At 46.6% G+C, this 17,067-nt stretch overlaps 1 protein-coding gene across 1 annotated transcript in view; it reads right to left on the bottom strand.

Moving 5' to 3' along the window:
• Positions 1-2,429: 2,429 nt before the first annotated feature.
• The window catches only part of LOC149370149 (putative 4-coumarate--CoA ligase 3), a 54,640-nt gene continuing 40,002 nt past the window's right edge, over positions 2,430-17,067 (bottom strand). The window contains exons 6-10 of the mRNA XM_089560313.1: positions 16,115-16,283; positions 12,240-12,521; positions 7,769-7,913; positions 5,135-5,404; positions 2,430-3,434 (exon numbers count right to left, since the gene is read on the bottom strand). Of these exons, the coding sequence (XP_089416439.1) occupies positions 3,298-3,434; positions 5,135-5,404; positions 7,769-7,913; positions 12,240-12,521; positions 16,115-16,283 (1,003 nt within the window). The 3' untranslated portion in view covers positions 2,430-3,297. The remainder of the gene's footprint in view (positions 3,435-5,134; positions 5,405-7,768; positions 7,914-12,239; positions 12,522-16,114; positions 16,284-17,067) is intronic.

Raw genomic sequence — 17,067 nt, 5'->3', positions numbered from 1 at the left:
GGTTCATCAGCCAAGCACCGTAACCACTGAGCCACCCAGGTGGCTTTATTATTAAGCTGTATTTTCTGCCCACAGATGGAAAAAATACATCAGTTGAAGTTCATTTGTACATCATCAACGTAAAGAGAGTAAGAGGTGGATCCAGGCTGTGCGCTCTTCAGTAAGCTGTTTTTGAGGATGGCAAGTGGGGTACTGAGGACGCCACCTTGAGGAACATGATTCTCCAGTGTGAACTGCTTTTATAAGACATATCTCACACGAACCTTAAAAGTCCGCTCAGACAGGAAACTGAATGGTATTCAGCATATTTCCTGCATTTCCTAGTTAGAACAGGTCAGAGAGAATGCCTAAACGCCAAGTGATATCATATGCATTCCGCCGTTAGAGAAAGAGAGTTTTACAATGCTGTCTACCTTGATAAGCGACACTTACATAAGGCTCAGCCCTGCTTCAATATACTGTGTGCAAACGAAATCATATTTACAGGAACAAGCAGACTTCATCCGGGCTCGGTTAGCGGCAAATGGATTGGTACTGGCTCAAGGGTTTTTCTGGGTTAAGTTTCGTGCACATACAGAGCAGACTTGTAATCTTTGCATCTGAAAGAGGTTTAAACGGGTCCTGTTTTGCACTCGCACCGATGACGCAGATAAAATTCGGAGCTGAAAGAGGTTTAAACAACCCACTTGAGCGCTTATGCGGGGTCATCCAGAGCCACTAGGAATTTTAATAGTTTAAGCGCGACCGGCCTAGCAACTATAGCAAAGGTACAGTCTTTGTCAAAAGTTTAGAGTCCAGGGGGTTTGCTTCTAAGCCTCGCAGTGGGACTCCTGAAACATTCGTGGTAGTCTTACCCATTGGAGGAGGTAGGACCAGAAATCTTCTTACCTTCAGCAAATCGCGCCGTCGTAGGCGTCGTCGGCCTTGAGCGGTGGGTAATATGGTCGGTGTGGTTGGTTTATGGGGTTTAACGTCCCAAAGCTATTCAGGCTTTGAGGGACGCCGTAGTGGAGGGCTCCGGAAATTTCGACCACCTGGGGTTCTTTAACGTGCATTGACATCGCACAGTACACGGGCCTCTAGAATTTCGCCTCCATAGAAATTCAGCCGCCGCGGCCGAGATCGAACCCGCGTCTTTCGGGTCAGCAGCCGAGCACCATAACCACTGAGCCACCGCGGCGGGGTGGTGGGTAATATGGTAGAGAGCGATAATAATAATGTTGGCAGAGTGGAAGTGAAGAGTGAAGTTAAAACGTTGGGAGTTTATTTCAGCTGATCATACACGTTGGGGTAATCACTTATATTTCCTGCGCATAAATTAGCTCGTGATCTAGGAATTGTCACGACATACGACTGGATGCTTCCCGCTAATCCTTATCCTGCATCATCTTCTGTTTGAACACATGCCAGATCTTGCCACTTGTTGTCGGGTAACAGTATATACCAAATATCCAGAAACATTTGATTTTGGAAAAACAAGCCCGGAGAGCTAAGGCGCATGCGTATTACTCATACCGTGGACAATCATTGATTTCAAGGCCCAGAGCTATAACAGGTGTTGTACACCAGTTTCGCGTTTTGCAGAAATACGAATCACAATTTCCTGTTTAAACTCCTCATTAATTAATAAGCTGCACATTGGACCTACACATTATTGCTATGCGTCAGAAAACAAGGCAACATGGATACTGGTACGTAGCGCGTCCAAAAAATAATTCCAGATTTCAGCTTCCACGGCATGTTCCGCCGTCTACACTGAACTAATTAAGGTTTGCTGATGATTCAGTTTCCTTTTTTTACAGTTAATGACATCCGGAATCTCTTAGTGCAGTATATTATTCCTGTGTATCTGTGTGGTGCGTTGTGAAAAATTATTTCATTTTCATTTCTGTTCTAATTAGTTTCCGTTGTACACTGCTCAGAAGTGTGTGTATTGTATTGAGCTGAAATTTTATATAACTATATTTGTTGCGCAACGCACGCTGATGATTTGGCCACTTTCTATTCTTTCCGCTGAAATACTAACCGATATAACCGGGAGTTTGGGAGTTTTGTCAAGCCACAATAGCGACTTTTTTTCTCCTACTCAACCATATACATGAATGAAAAAAATAAACCTTGATGCCTTCCAACATAAAGATATAATGAAATATATAAGAAAAATGAGTGTAAAAAGACAGACTCTGTTGTATAAGGATGTAAACAATAAACTGCACCTAGCGATACCGATCATCGAAGGATTGAAGTCATGTATTTATCAAGAACGCTTTATTAAAGAAATTTCTTGGTACACTCACACTCAACGCACTTTTTCAAGACAGAACTTTATTTTCGCAAAGAAAGATGAAACTACATGCCAACTCTGCAAACAGGTGGTCACCAGAAGCCACATGTTAATTTCACGCATGAAACTCGAGTAAACAAAGAAATCACTTCTCACTATTTTATTATGCGCACTTGCCATTACATCCAAGTTTATTATACTGCACACTAAAAAATTTGCAATACATTTTCATTCTTAACTGGAGCAAAGCTTCTAAGCTAATTTTCGTGCTCTAAAAACCATTAACTTCTTCCCGCCAAGGAGACAGTTCAAACCGCGTTAGGTGCATGATGGCATTAGTTGGCTATGTGGCAGAAGCCCCAACACACCCTAACACGAACTCGGAAGTCAAGTAAATCTTCTAAGTCACATTAGAGTTACATATAACGTGAATAAACTTTTGAGTGAATAACCACCTCAGAAGAGCGTGACAACTGATTGGCGATGGCAATAGTTCCGTATAGCGTGGTGTTTATAGAAAATATGTGCAAGTTTAGTTGTGTTAGGTAGTGTAATACGCGCTCTTCAAACCTCTTGTTTATGCTAGATAAATGTTCAGTTCATTCAAGGAATTCCGTAACGTGCATAAAAAATACGCCTTTGGATCTTTCATAAATGCTGTTGAAGTGTAAAGCCTCTAAATAGTGCAGGCTAGGCTTCTCTTGAAGTCTCAAGTTGTCTCACCACTGCTGCAGGGGGGGGGGGGGGGGGGGGCGACTTCTAGGTAAGTGTGCTAAATAATTCGGTCTTTAACTTCACCCGAACAGCTGTTTGTCAGCAACGGAGGGAATGGCGGAAGATGGGACTTTAGCAAGACATGTATCCCAACAGTTTAGTGTAAGAGAATTCCTTGCTCCGCCAGCTGCAAAACCGTTTCTTTCGAATGACCGGCGACTACTGCGAAGAAACTTGCCACCTTATTGTGAATAACGGCACAAGCGCACCTGTCACACGGTGCGACTGCACTGCTTCGTTCACTTCGTGACGGTCTTCTCGGCTTGAAGAAGTGCGTGGGCGAGCGCTGTTCGGTTAACTTTGGCGGTCTCCGTTTTTGGCAATGAGTCCACGAAAAAGACTCCACAGTAGAGCTGCTTGTGAACGGCGAGGTTACCTGCGCAAACAGGGAGAAGAAATCTGCCTCAAGCTCATAGGATCAGCAGGAGCTTCTAATATCGACTTGAGTCAGCAGTTGACCGTTGATCATGATAATGTATCAATGTATTGTGATAAAGTCAGGCTGTTGATGATGATAATGATTAAGGCTGGTTGCACTAGCGAAAATAGGGCAGGTCGCGAACCGAACGTCCTTCGCGCGTCTTCAACTTCGTCCACCTTCCACACGGTACCCGCGTGCTTCGTGCTCTTCCACGTTGTGACCGCGTGGTGTGCAGCAATTTCTTCTCTCTTTCAGAATTTACTCTCTTAGCATGTTATTTTCCCACATCGAGTTCTGGAAATGTCGCAGCTGGTCAAAGAACAAAACATAAAGAAGGAAAACTTCTATTCTGGTCCGACTCAGTAATCACAATGTTTGTAACTAATGGCCCAGCAAGCAAGATCCATTGTGGTAAGCAGGAATTTTTATGAACGGTAATCTGACTCGCAATATCCCGTCGTTTGTATGGACTGTGAAGATTACACGGATACGATAAGCAAGCTCTTCACGAGAAAGAAAGGCGACAAAGCCCTTCGAATTTAGACTACCCATAATTGGAACAACAGTAATGGACGCACAGACGTTTACATGCCCGTATGAACAGTATTTGCCCTTCTTTCCCTACCGTTGCCTGCTTAGTAGGCCTACGGGGGCCTCGCATCTGACAGTCTTAATGCCATAGGAAACATAAGAGCGTTCTCGCACAGCTTCCACCCTGACTGTTAAATTACGTCCCACATGTCAACACTGCCGGTAATACGGGACACACTACATCCACCGCTATGGACGAGGGGGGCGCAGTTGAATGCTCATTGTTAGGTTACACGCAAACACAAATGCTTTCGAATGTTTAACATTCTACAGCCGCTACCGTAAATCAGTTGCCAGAGCACCGAATGCGAAATTGGGAGGTTGTGAGCACATCGGCGGCATGCGTTGTTTTTTCTTCTTTTGTCTAAATAATTATCTTTCAATGAAATAATAACGACAAGAATAATTTCTCATTGATCAATACCACAGAATAAAAAAAGAGCATTCTCCTCTACTTTTTGCTTTAAGCTGTGGCTGGCACGTCAGTATCAAAATGAGACCCTCATTTTCCTTCCCTTGTCTGGTTTTAATATAGGTATGGCCACATGTGTAAGAGCTAACGGACTGCGAAGCAGTGCATTACGCTCAAACAATTTTAACAAGGCAGCGTTAAACATACCGCCGAGAGGAAAATGCGGCACCGACGTTGTCGGTGACGTCAGCGAAAAACTGCACATCGTGGGAGGTGGCAGTTTAATTATGATTGGTCGCGAGAGGTTGCTCGGGAAGACCATAATAATGCGTAATAATCATAATAAAAATGTAATTATCTAAGCATCTGCCATCAGGTCTCGGATGGGAAAACATGTTAGATGTCTCCGTAGCTATCGCTCAGCGCAAATAAAGGATATACTGGTGGGGAAAACAACTTGCACATTTCTAGTCATATTTTTACGAAGGCATGGTTCGAGTCTGTGTTTGTGCCTGTGTGCATACGGGTATGTGAACACGTCTAGCTTACGAAATACTGAGCATAACAATATCGAAAGAAAGACGCGCTCCCCTCATTTCCTGCATGTCATGTCCCCAGAGGTTAGATCCAGACTAGAGCACGAAGCACTCACGTTTCACAGTGTCCTTGAAGCTCTCGGTGAGTCGCTGGCGGTCGCACCTGGCGCCTTCTTCCGTGAGCACAGCAGCTGCCGCGGGCGCCTCTCCCAGCTCGCTGTGTGGCAGACCCACCACGCACACCTCGGCAATCTCGGCTTTGTGTTCGCGAAGCAGCAGCTCTTCCAGCTCGGTAGGCACCACCTGGTTGGCCATGCACTTTATCATGTGCTTCAGCCGGTCAACGATGTAGAACTTCCCATGCTCGTCATAGTAGCCGCAATCGCCTACAAGAGCCGTATAGATTAGTTTGAGCGGTGTAGGAAAGGGGCAGGGATTTTGAATCATAAGTTCTCAATGTATAATACATGCAGGATTCAGAAATGTGAGCAAGTAGGGAGAGAGAATTAACTTTTCTTGCAAATAAGGAGGCCGGAGAAGATTGTGGGGGGAGCTTCAGTCCAGGACTCGAGTAGATTCCGTCGGAGCTTTGGCGATGGATGCTGAAGCCTCCTGGTCTGCCTCCGAGGGTGCCGCTGGCCATCGTCACCTCCCATTGCTCTATCGTCGCATTGGGCGGCTTTAAGTGGCTGCGTTTAGCTGTGCATGTGCATGTAATGTGTGTGATTGTAAAAATATCACCACAGCAGGGACATGTTTTTCAGTGTAATTTTGGGTGAATGCGGTGTAGGTGGTGCCGCACCTCGGTGCACCAGAGTAGACATCAGGACGCCAAGCGCTCCTGGATGCGCTTCGAAAAGAAGCGCACTGCCACAGCCGTTGACAGAAAATATAACTCTGGTTATCGCCTCTTGTTGGCCCCAAATGTTGAGTTGTGCCTTGTCCTGCGTCGCTGAATGCCAGCAGGTGATCTCCGCCTGCCATACTGAAAGCCTTCTCTTCGCGCCTGCCCTGTATTTGCAACAAAGCCGTTCAAAATGGGGGCACCATTGCGTCTTGAAGTTGATAGCTCTCAGTTATGAATATCGGAAGACACGGCGCGCCAGCCGGTATCAGGCATTAGGCGAAGGTATCCTTCGAACGCAATGTTGTTTTGGGCGTCCTACCTTCAATTTCCTCTATGGCAACACGGCCGTGAAAACCAGGGACCTCTTCGGCCGACTTTGCGCTGTCCCCATTTTCCAGTTGCGCTAGTGTTGCTGCGGACAGGCATGTAAGACTGTTGTCCAAAGTTTGTTTCTTATGCGGTACCGAACACTTCCAAGGGCATCGTGGAGTAGTATGCAGCTTAACCGTGACTAGGCTTGTCGCAGTTCGCCTACGTAAGCTGTGAGGCCGCCTTCCTCCGTACTGAGAGAAATGCCAAGGTGCGGTACTCATTGGCATGAGATATCAGTTCGTCACTGGGTTCGACCACGCCGAGAGCATCATCAATCTGGGATTGAAAGACCCAGTACATCGGACTTGTGTCTCAGAAGTGGAGTCCCCGCGTCGCTAGTTGATCTGCTGACAATGTTCTGCAGCTGGCTTTCACCCTCAACCACTACGATGATGTCGTCTGCAAACAACAGTCATGGGAATGTCCACCTTTGGGCTAGTCCGTCCCATCTAAAGTGGAGCGTGAAGCACACCTTCGAGTTAACACGCGCTCGCTCCAGCCCCACTGTGAACAACATGCATTGGAGTGGCGGAATCAGGCCCCTGTTCAGCCCGCTGCACGTTGTCACTGGCTACGAGGACACGCCGCGAAGGCATGCCACGATAGTGTTATCGGTAGAAAGAAGGAGCAACAGGTCTTTCCACTCGGTGGCTTACATATACCGCATCACCTGATGTGGCACACTGTCGTGTATCTTGGCCACTCCCATGAGACTCTCTACGATGTCTCGGGATTATTTGCAGGCAACCTCGGCGCACTGAATAAATAAAAGAATATTTCAAGACATCGGTTTTGGCGAAAACTGGCTTCCAGCTCACGGAGCTTTGAAATCACCCGGGCCCAAGCGGTCGTCTATTCCTTCAGTGCTAGAGCGAATATGTCGTAGATCCCGCTGGTTAACGCCAAGAGCCTGTATTCGAAGACGATAATGCGTTCCGCTTTCTGTCTCTAAGCAGGTCAATGGCATCGGGTCTCCTGCAATGATCTCGGCGAGCAGGATTGCGAGAATCTCCCGCGCACTCTCACCGAAGCATTTTACAAGCCCCGCAAGGATATTCCCGAGACCTTGGTAGCAATTGCCCGATCCTAATGCCACTCGTGTCACCGTCCATGTTAACCAAACTGCTTTGGTATTTTCTTCTACCGTATGTATTTTCAGCTCTCTTGGCGCCTCGTATCTTTTCAAACATAATTTTGTCAATCACTGCCCATCGTTTTTATTCGTCACAATCGACGTAGTCGTTCAGCGGTTCCTTCACCAGTGGTTTCTAGCCAAGCTGCACCATACTCAGAAGACGCAGCTACACAGACCACTGCACTAGCAGCAGTCGCCCTGCAAATACGTGCCGGTGATGTACGGGCGGTAACAGTGACTACGTCTTAAAAGTGCACTCCTAATTCCTCTGATTCGTATAAAGAGTATAAATATGTACTGACAGTGACATTTTCGCGGCTTGCAGACTTTCGGACAGCGCTCCAATTAGTTTCATAAATAAAGCGGATGGCCATGCCGTTCGCAACGGTTTCGTACCTGACTTCAACCAGCCTTCCTTATCGAAGAGCTCGGCATTCTCTTTTGGTCTCTTGTAGTAGCTCTTCACCATGGATGGGCTCCGGTAGCAAATTTCCCCTTTTTGATGCGGGCCTAGGTTCTGTCCAGTCGCCACATCCACCACCTAGAAATTTATTACAGGTAGCGTCAAGCACTGTGGAGACGAACCATTAAGTTCGACCTGCACAGAAGCCCTTCTTCAGAACAAGAAAAAAATTCCGGCTCCATGGTTCAGAAGTTACAATTTTTACACTGAATTGCATTTGGTATGCACTGTCGGTCCAAGCACCCTGGGGCATATGTATATCTATAAATATATCTCGGCTGCAGCTATAAGATGGAGTCGCTAAGGAGCATCCTGTTAAACATATTTGCTTGCTATTTCGCTGTAAGATATGCATGCACAGAGGAGGTTCATGTTAATTAGGACCATTAGAAAGGTTGCTCGGTAAGGGGCAGAGGCGTCAGACTTCAAGTTGCGCAAGAGAGGGTTATACAGGTAACGATTGTAGCGGCTTTGGCCTGGTGCTGTGTATGGTCTGGATAAAAAAAAAAGCACTCGGTTTGATTTTATCACTACAGTGACCTAGGAAGAATAATCATGAGATGGCGTTGCACCAATGAGCCTGAATGGCAAGCTCACGAATTTGCTTTTAAAACGTGGCGCCGCCAACTGCAAGGCAGGAATAGGTGTACTATCGATAGCAAAACTTTACGGGCTGCGTGTTCTCGGAAAACAGATTTCTCTGACGCTGCCTCACAACCAAATCGCATGAAATTATCACTAGCGGGTGAAGATTACACGTCCCCTTATAGTTTCATGCACTGCATGCAATTAATTTGCGTGAATGCTCAGAATGAATGTTTATCCGCACAGCCGCATCAAATAAGCTTTTGGTGCCAACAATATAGTATTGTTACGAAATTGATTGGTACACGCCTTCCGTTAAAAGCCCTCACGTGCACATTGCTCGAGGAATCTGTGCGGGCATGAAGCCCACAGACGTCACGTCGGCTCAGGTGGGTGCTGGTGCGGCGGACGCCTAGCTTCTGCTTCCTGCTATAGGGCCTTCCGTTACAATATTTTTTTCCAGCTTTGCCCAGAGCACAGGGATGGTCGTGCTGTCGTGGGTTTCTCGCAGGACCCAGTACCTGTTGGTTGCAGGGCGAATAGCACTACGTAATTCTGCGTGCTTTTTTTCTACGGAGCTCTGAATATTGATGGCAGTCCCAGACAATTTGGGTAGGGGAGGCCGGAATCAGGCAGCGACTTGCACATTCCTTCGGTTGGGGCATTGTTGTAAAATTTTGCCTTAATAACGGTGTTAGCACAATCTTAGGATAGGCATTCAAGTTCCACTCAAAGGGAATCGGTTGAAGATTAATTGGGCCATTTCGGATGGGATACTGCAGTAGCGGCTAGCAAGTATTGTTATAAGACCTGCCTTCGTCCGTATGCTGAGCTCAGATAGCTCCGAATTTCAACTGAAAACGTTTCACTTTCAATGTAGGCCCAAGTATTCACCATCGGCTGCTTCAACGATCAGTCAAAACAGTTGACTAGAGCACAAAGGTGGTCCATGCTGGATTATTAATAGCCCCCAATTTAGTACACAGGCCTGGACACTCCTTGTTCTCCCACCCGGATACTACCACCATGATATTCACCACACTTATCTCCACTGCAGAGCAAAGCCTCTTTCAATTCACCTTTGATTAACCTATGGAGTTTTCCAGCTGCGGTGACAACTTCCTACACCCATCCACCCACTTTACTCTCGGCTGCCGCATCTACGTTTTACTCCTCTGAATCCACTCTGTTACCAGCGGGACGATCGGTTATCCACTGTACGCACTGAGTTCTCTGCCCGTATTCATCTCCGTTCGTGTATTAGAGCTTGGATATGCTTAAATGGCACTGCTGCTCTCTTCGTGTCTCTCAACGTTACCCCTCTTTTTCTTCTCTGCTTTAGTCGTAATTTAATTTCCAGCTTTATGGGTTTAATTTCGAGTTTTATGTGTTTAATGTCCCAGAGCTAATGTTGCTCCAAGAGACGCCGTAGTGAAGGGCTCCGGATAATTTCGACCACTTGGGGTTCTTTAACAAGCATCTACATCGCACATTACCCCGACCTCTAGCATTTCGCCTCGATCGAAATGAGACCACCTCGGCCGGGATCGAACTCGCGTCTTGTAGGTCAGCGGCCGAGCACCATAACCATTGCGCCACCCCGGCGGCAATTTAAAGCCTTTCCTCCGCTTCCTAATCTAGGCGTATACGTGAGCAGTCAGGACACAACTTTTGCATAATTTCTTTCCGGATGGATACTGAACGGAGCAATATAAAAACAGGAACGCTGGCTCTGGTGCGACGCACTGCTTTCGGCAGATGCCATTTTGCTACACGAACGCCAACTGCATGTTCGACGCTCAGTCTTGCGCTGTACTCTCGCCCTCTGTTCCGCTTCGCTCACCATTGCAATGGTGGCGGCAAAAAGTGCTCTTTTTAGGTAAAGTTACTGCGAGTACGGGCCTCATGGGCGGGGTCCGCAGTCAATGATTCCGAGAACTGCTGCTGTCCTGAGAGTCCGCATGATGAGCTGTTACTGAGAGCACAGGCTAGAGATAGTACAGAACAGTTTCACATGCGGAAGCAATGGTGTGTGGTATCGGTGGTTTCCGGCAGGGGTGGGGGGGGGGGGGGGGGAAGGCTTTAGGCGCTCCCACATAGAGTGGGTTGGACGCCTTTGCATGACGGGCAGTGCGAGGGGTATTGCCATTTTAAGAAGGTGCGCTTGTGGTGAAGATTCGTAAATGAATCCGTCTGGAGCCATTGACGAGAGTGTTTGCATGCTCTGCCCCTTTCGTTGCCGACCTTGGAGCGGTGACATCTTATACACTGATGCGCCACCTGCGGACACTGACGCGAAACGAAATATTGCGGCGACCAGCGGCGCAGTAGACACAGGCGACGCTCCTGTGCAGCACTACGAAGGTAACAACAGCAACACATGTCACGCGCATCCAAGCGCTTGCACAAAACGGGGAGAAAGCGTCTGGCAGCATAGGTCCCGAAACAAACAGAGCGGTGTCGTGGTGAGAGCGCTCAATAAGAGCCAACTCTGCGTCGAGGAACCGTTCCAAAGGCGATCTGAGTGCCACCGCTCAGATTTGTGCAGCACTTCCTGGAGTACAGAGTCGATCACACTTGTCTATACTCCGTTTCATACATCAGGTGCAACGCTGTCAAAGCTAGCGCTCTTTTTTGCGCAGCCTGCATCCGTGACAGAAAATAGTGCGTTGCTTGTGGTGAGCGAAAAATAACAAATGCATTGCCCACAGGCTTCGTGGAACTACATTTGTCATCAGCGTGACAAAAACCGATGATATTGCGAAGGAATCGGTCGAGATCTGTGATTTTGTATTTTGCGTGTGTCGTCTTTTTCCATTTCACGTTTTCGCTGTCCCCGCTGGCCGCCGTGTTTACTCTTTCTGTCCGCCTCCCTTTTACTTTTGAGAAAATGGCGTCCAGCTCAGCGGCGTGACGACAATTTGGACCAATCTGAAACGCGGACAAATACGCCTTGCTCGTCAGTAAATTGGTTTTTGAGGAAAGGAAATGTATCTGTCATATCTCGGTGGACACCTAAACCTCGCCGTAACGGGAAGGGAGGAAGATGGAGCGACGCGTTAGACCGCACGGCCACAAAACAGCGCGGAGGGATACACCTCTCTTTATTTTTTTCTGCGGACTACTTCCGTAGCCTTCACCGCGTTGCAAATGATGTATGAAACGGAGTATAGAGTGCTCGGACGGGGTGCTGCGGAGCGGATGAGCTGAAATCTTTTCGCAGCTGCTTTGCTAGCGGTAAGGCGCTCGTGCATGCCTGCGCGTTCACGTCTCTATTCAGCTGCTCTCCAGCGCAAACACTATCAGTGAGAGTCAATACTTGCTTCATAGTTTCTCTTCATTCCCCCTGAACTGCACCTTTCCAGCTCTCTAGACATGTGTGATCGACTCTGTACCAAGTTCCTTCGGTGCAGCAAAATTGATTCTCTCTAATCGGTCATTCTTAATCTTCTCTCTTTTAGTCCGAAGGATCGAACATGCTTTCACTATTTGTTCTAAGTAGATGTATGTCTATACCACTTCCACTCCCTGGCTACCTATCGTAAACTGCTCTATCCCTCCCACGCGGTTATGACTAGGTACTTTGGGATACTACGCACCACAAAAACCTCAAACCAATGTAGCTCAAAAAGTCCGATTCAAAATGTGCAGAGTCTTAGGTGAGGTTTACCTCTTCCTTACGTTTTTCTATGGAATGTCACTAGTTCACTAGTGCTCATTTGCGGGGGCTTATTTTGTACTGCGATATAGAAGTTCGTTTCTTCACCATCCTCAGACTTCCCCTCTTGGAATTAACATTTAGTGTTCTCCTTGACGTACCTTGACCTCAACCATCGTAGCGGGTGCGCCCACGTCACCTCCGCTGTGCGCCTTTCCGGTGTTTGGCTGACTAAGCATGACCCCGCAAGACTCGGTCATGGCGTACACGTTCTGCAATCTCTCGATGCCAACGAAGGCCTTGTAAGCTGACTCGGCCACGGAAGCTGAGAGCACGCTGCCAGTCACGCCAATGGCGCGAATGCTGGGTAGGCCGCTTCCTGTGCGCTGCATCTCTCGCAGCAGGGCTTGCAGCTGGGACGGGAAAAATAGTGCTGCTGTCGCCTGCGTAAAAGGGAGACACGCATGGACAGCCGGGCTGTGATTCGGCTAGCAATGAAAATAACACTTCTGCTGGCACATGATGCAGCACGCGCCCCAGACTTTGGCCCCGCCGCGGTGGCTCGTGGTTACGGCGCTCGGCTGCTGACCCGAAAGACGCGGGTTCGATCCCGGCTGCGGCGGCTGAATTTCGATGAAGGCAAATTCTAGAAGCCCGTGTACTGCGCGATGTCAGTGCAAGTTAAAGAACCCCAGGTGGTCGAAATTTCCGGAGCCCTTCACTAAGGCGTCCCTCATAGCCTGAGTCGCTTTGGGACTTTAAACCCCAATAAACCAATAATTCTTTTATTGGTTGCGTTCAAGTGTTATGTCTTTTTGCGTTATGTGCTTCATTTGCTGCGTTGATGTGTTGAAATCCCAGACTGAGTTCCAGCATTTTTCTGTCGGCGTTTCTTTGTACCCCAGTTAACGTTCATTTCTATTCACGTGGATATAGACCCTCAACATAATTTGTTTTCTTGCCCTCCCGACCGACTGCTCAAGGACGTTTTATTTATCTCTTGTAGTTGTAATAAGGCGCCTTCTTCCTGTGCAGATTGCTCTGATCCTGTGCCTGACGAAGGTCGTCTGTAGTGTTGGAAAATTGCAAAAGTGTCTACAATTTGGGCTGCTGACATTCTGGCATGGCTGCTCTGACGTTTTTCTTAGTGGGCTTGGCTAAGCATCATAGCTCCAAGTTTGTCAGTGCCTATAGAGAAAAAAACTCGCCCCAGTTCCGGACTCATCTGTCCGAGTTGATCTTCAAGCCTTTCAAAGCTAAACATGGGATATCAAGTCAAAAACTGGTTGGCCGTTGTTCCCTCTCGCTAGACCTCAATTCCCTGCTAGCCTTTCCTGATAAAGCAGATCATCTTCTTGAGTAGACATCTGTTGTCGAGAAGCTCCAGTCATCTGTGAGCGAATTAGGAGCTCTCTCAAATACCTATCGTCTAAAAGGAACGATTTTCTGGTTTCGCTAGATCTAAATGTATGAGAAAACAAACACAGCAACACGGAGGTTTCGTCACTGACGCTTAAAGTGCAAGGACGGGGGGCCGAGGTGGAGTCTCTGAAAACTGAATTGAATAATTGGAATAATACTGTCAGCGTTCAAACTTTGACATTGGCGGTCTTTCTTGTGTTCCGAATGACGATTTGCCCGCGGTTCGTGCGGATCTTGTCAAAACGTTCAGCATTAGCGTTTAGACAGTTCAGTTCATTCTACCCACCGCTTTCCTTCTAAAATGAGAAAATTCCAGCCATTTTGGAACTACTTGGCATCTACTTCCATGGAGGAAGCGTGGATGCGTTGCCGTCATGTGGTGAAGGGTCTGCGAAAATATGTAGATGACGATCACAGACTCTACTTGAATGAAAATGTACCAAAACAAAACACTGAAATGTTCTGGCTGTGCAGTAAAAACAGATAAGAAAAACGAAAAAAATCCGGTTTGTTTGTACATAAGGTGAGAACTTGTTCGCAAAACAGGGCGAAAGCCCTTCTCTATACGGCTCGTGTAAATCTTTACAATTATCTGGCGTGCCTAATACAACCATTTTTAGCTCTTAACGGTTCAGATTAAGTCAAGGACAACGCAGGGAGCTATGGAAAGAAAAATGATAGGTGTAACATTAAGAGATCGGAAGCGAGCGGAGTGGGTGAGAGAACAAACGCGCGTTAATGATATCCTAGTTGAAATCCAGAGGAAGAAGTGGGCTTGGGGCATGTAATGCGAAGGCAAGATAACCGCTGGTCCTTAAGGGCAGCGGAGTGGATTCCAAGAGAAGGCAAACGCAGCAGGGGGCGGCAGAAAATTAGGTGGGCGGATGAGATTAAGAAATTTGCGGGAATATTGTGGCCGCGGCTGGCGAAGGACAGGGTTAATGGGAGAGACATGGGAGAGGCCTTTGCCCTGCAGTGGGCGTAGTCAGGCTGATGATGATGATGATAATAATAATAATAATAAAAAACTTTATTCACACCAAAGAAACAATACAAGACGCGGACGCGCCAAAGCCTCAATTGGGCTTGTAGGGCGCCGTCCGGCAGCAGCAACAACCTCTGTTACCAAATCAATTCTTTGTTTTGTGTACATTAAAACATATGCACTAGAGCTGTTCAAGCTCGGCAATAGCATCACGTAACTGTCTGCGAGTGTTCAAGTTGAAAACATTATCAGGCATCTCATTGAATATACATGGGATATAATATGACCTCATAGACATACCAAAATGAGTTCGCGCTGCAGGGACAATATATCGAGAAACTTTTCTTAATGGGATTGGTTTAACGTTGTGGAACCGAAATTCAGAGTTCCAGAAATATCTGAGTACAGTGATTTGTTTGAACACAATGTCAAAGGAAGGCAGACCTGAAGAAAGGAATACACTTTGCTGTTTATGGGGTATTGAATAGATGACACTCTTAGCCATATTCTTGAGAATACGGTTTATCCTATTTTTCCATGTTGCAGAAGATTTGAAGAAACAGCACATGCCATATCTCAGCAGAGAATACCCCAAAGACTGTGCAATTAAACGTCTTATGGCAAATGGCAGGTAGGCCCTTAGAGCATATAGCAAGCATGCGACGCCTCTAAGCTTCTTACTGAGGTGTGCCATGTGCGTGTTCCAGGATAAATCACTGTCAAAGTAAATGCCAAGGTATTTCACGGACGGAACACATGTAATGGGGTAGCAAGAACATGCAGTGCAACTGGAGCTGTGCAAAAAAACCGCAGCGTTTTTCGGGATTGGCTTGTGTGCATTTCTAAAGCACACTAGATGAGTTTTTTGGGGGTTTATATCAATCAGGTTACATTGAAACCAATCATATAGATTAGTAGCGTCCTGTTGAAGTTGACGGAGTGCGCAAGAAAAATCTGTATTAGATGAGATGAGGAGGGTGTCATCTGCATATTGATAAATCTGTGATGAAGTTATAATGCTGGGGAGGTCATTAACATAGAGATTAAATAAGACGGGTGATAAGATGGAACCCTGGGGAACACCACTATATAAGTCTATAATTCTGCTTTGCACAGGTCCAAGTTCCACCATCTGAGATCGCTGAGACACATAATTTCTTAGTAACATTTGAAAAGGACCACGAAAACCATAGCAAAACAACTTTTCACAGAGAATATCATGGTGGACAGTATTAAATGCCTTCCTGACATCAAGAAAGAGACCAAATGCCACTTCATTTTGATCAAAACTAGAATGAACGGAATCCGACATTTTTTCTAATAACGTTCGGGTACCAGAACCAGCAGCAAATCCGTATTGATGTGGGCTAAGCACGTTATGCCTCAGCAAAAATGCTGACATTGTACATAAGACGTGTTTTTCTAAAATTTGTGATATACACGACACGATAGATATTGGGCGATAATTCGAGATATCATTTCTTTTGCCACCCTTGTAAAGTGTGATGATTGCTCACACCTGTGTTCTAATCATTTTTATTCCTGATGCATGTGTACGAAAGCTTTAGCTGATTTTCGGACGCATGATCGTCATTTTTCTGATTCCTCACAACTTCAGGTTTTTCTTACCTTGTACTTATCGACGGCATTAATGATTTCAAGCGGTCCAATCGTGGCCGGCGCTACAGCAAACACGGCGCCGCCCAGCATGTATATAAAGGAATAGAGCATCCCGGCCTGATGCATAATTGGGTTGTGACCCAGCAGCACGTCGGTTTCTCCCCAGGGCATATGCAACCTGCACAGAAGCATGCAACACTGTATGAAATCCGACAGAATATTCTCACTCAATTTTAAGGCGGAAGCCTTTAATGCCTCATCGTTGTAAGCAGGAGCTGTCGACAGAAATGTCACGCTTTTCAATTGGTCGAATTGGTCATGACGTCACAGTGCGCGAATTTCAAACGGGGCCAATTGTACTCTGGCTAGTAACCATGCAACCAATTAAAGGGATCGTATAGTGATGCTCCAAGTAAGTTTGACTGAGTTTAGTTAATAGCTTACTTAACCAATTAGTCTAATTAACCTTTCTAGTCAGACCAGGTAAATAAATAAAACCAAGTAAGAAATTGGCCGAGCTTGGGAATCGAATCCCCGTCTCCAGAGTGCGAGTCGAGCACGCTACCACGCCGCCATGCCAGCTCAATGGTTCGGAATGAACAAAGGTGCGTCTAGTGAATACGCGTGTGTCTTCGTTCGCTCCCATCTTCCTCCCTTCCTGTTACGGCGAGGTTTAGGTGTCTACCGAGATATGAGAGACAAATACATTTCCTTTCCTCAAAAACCAATTTACCGACGAACAAGGCGTATTTGTCCGCGTTTCGGATTGGTCCAAATTGTCGTGACGTCACCGCGCGCGAATTTTGACAGGTGTTCACCGAAATATGTGAGACAGTTAGTGCGCAACTTCCTTACCTCAAATACAATTTTCGACTAGTGTCTACTGAGATATGTGAGACAGTTAATGCCTAGTTTCCTTTCCTCAAATACAATTTTAATTTTCTTCATTACGGCCCCACTTT

This window comes from Amblyomma mixtum, chromosome 1 (genome assembly GCF_055824585.1).
Source record: "Amblyomma mixtum isolate Tamu chromosome 1, ASM5582458v1, whole genome shotgun sequence".
Taxonomy (NCBI): Eukaryota; Metazoa; Arthropoda; class Arachnida; order Ixodida; family Ixodidae; genus Amblyomma; species Amblyomma mixtum.
Note: the sequence above shows the minus strand (reverse complement) of the source record. Positions and strands in the feature narration are given on the sequence as shown.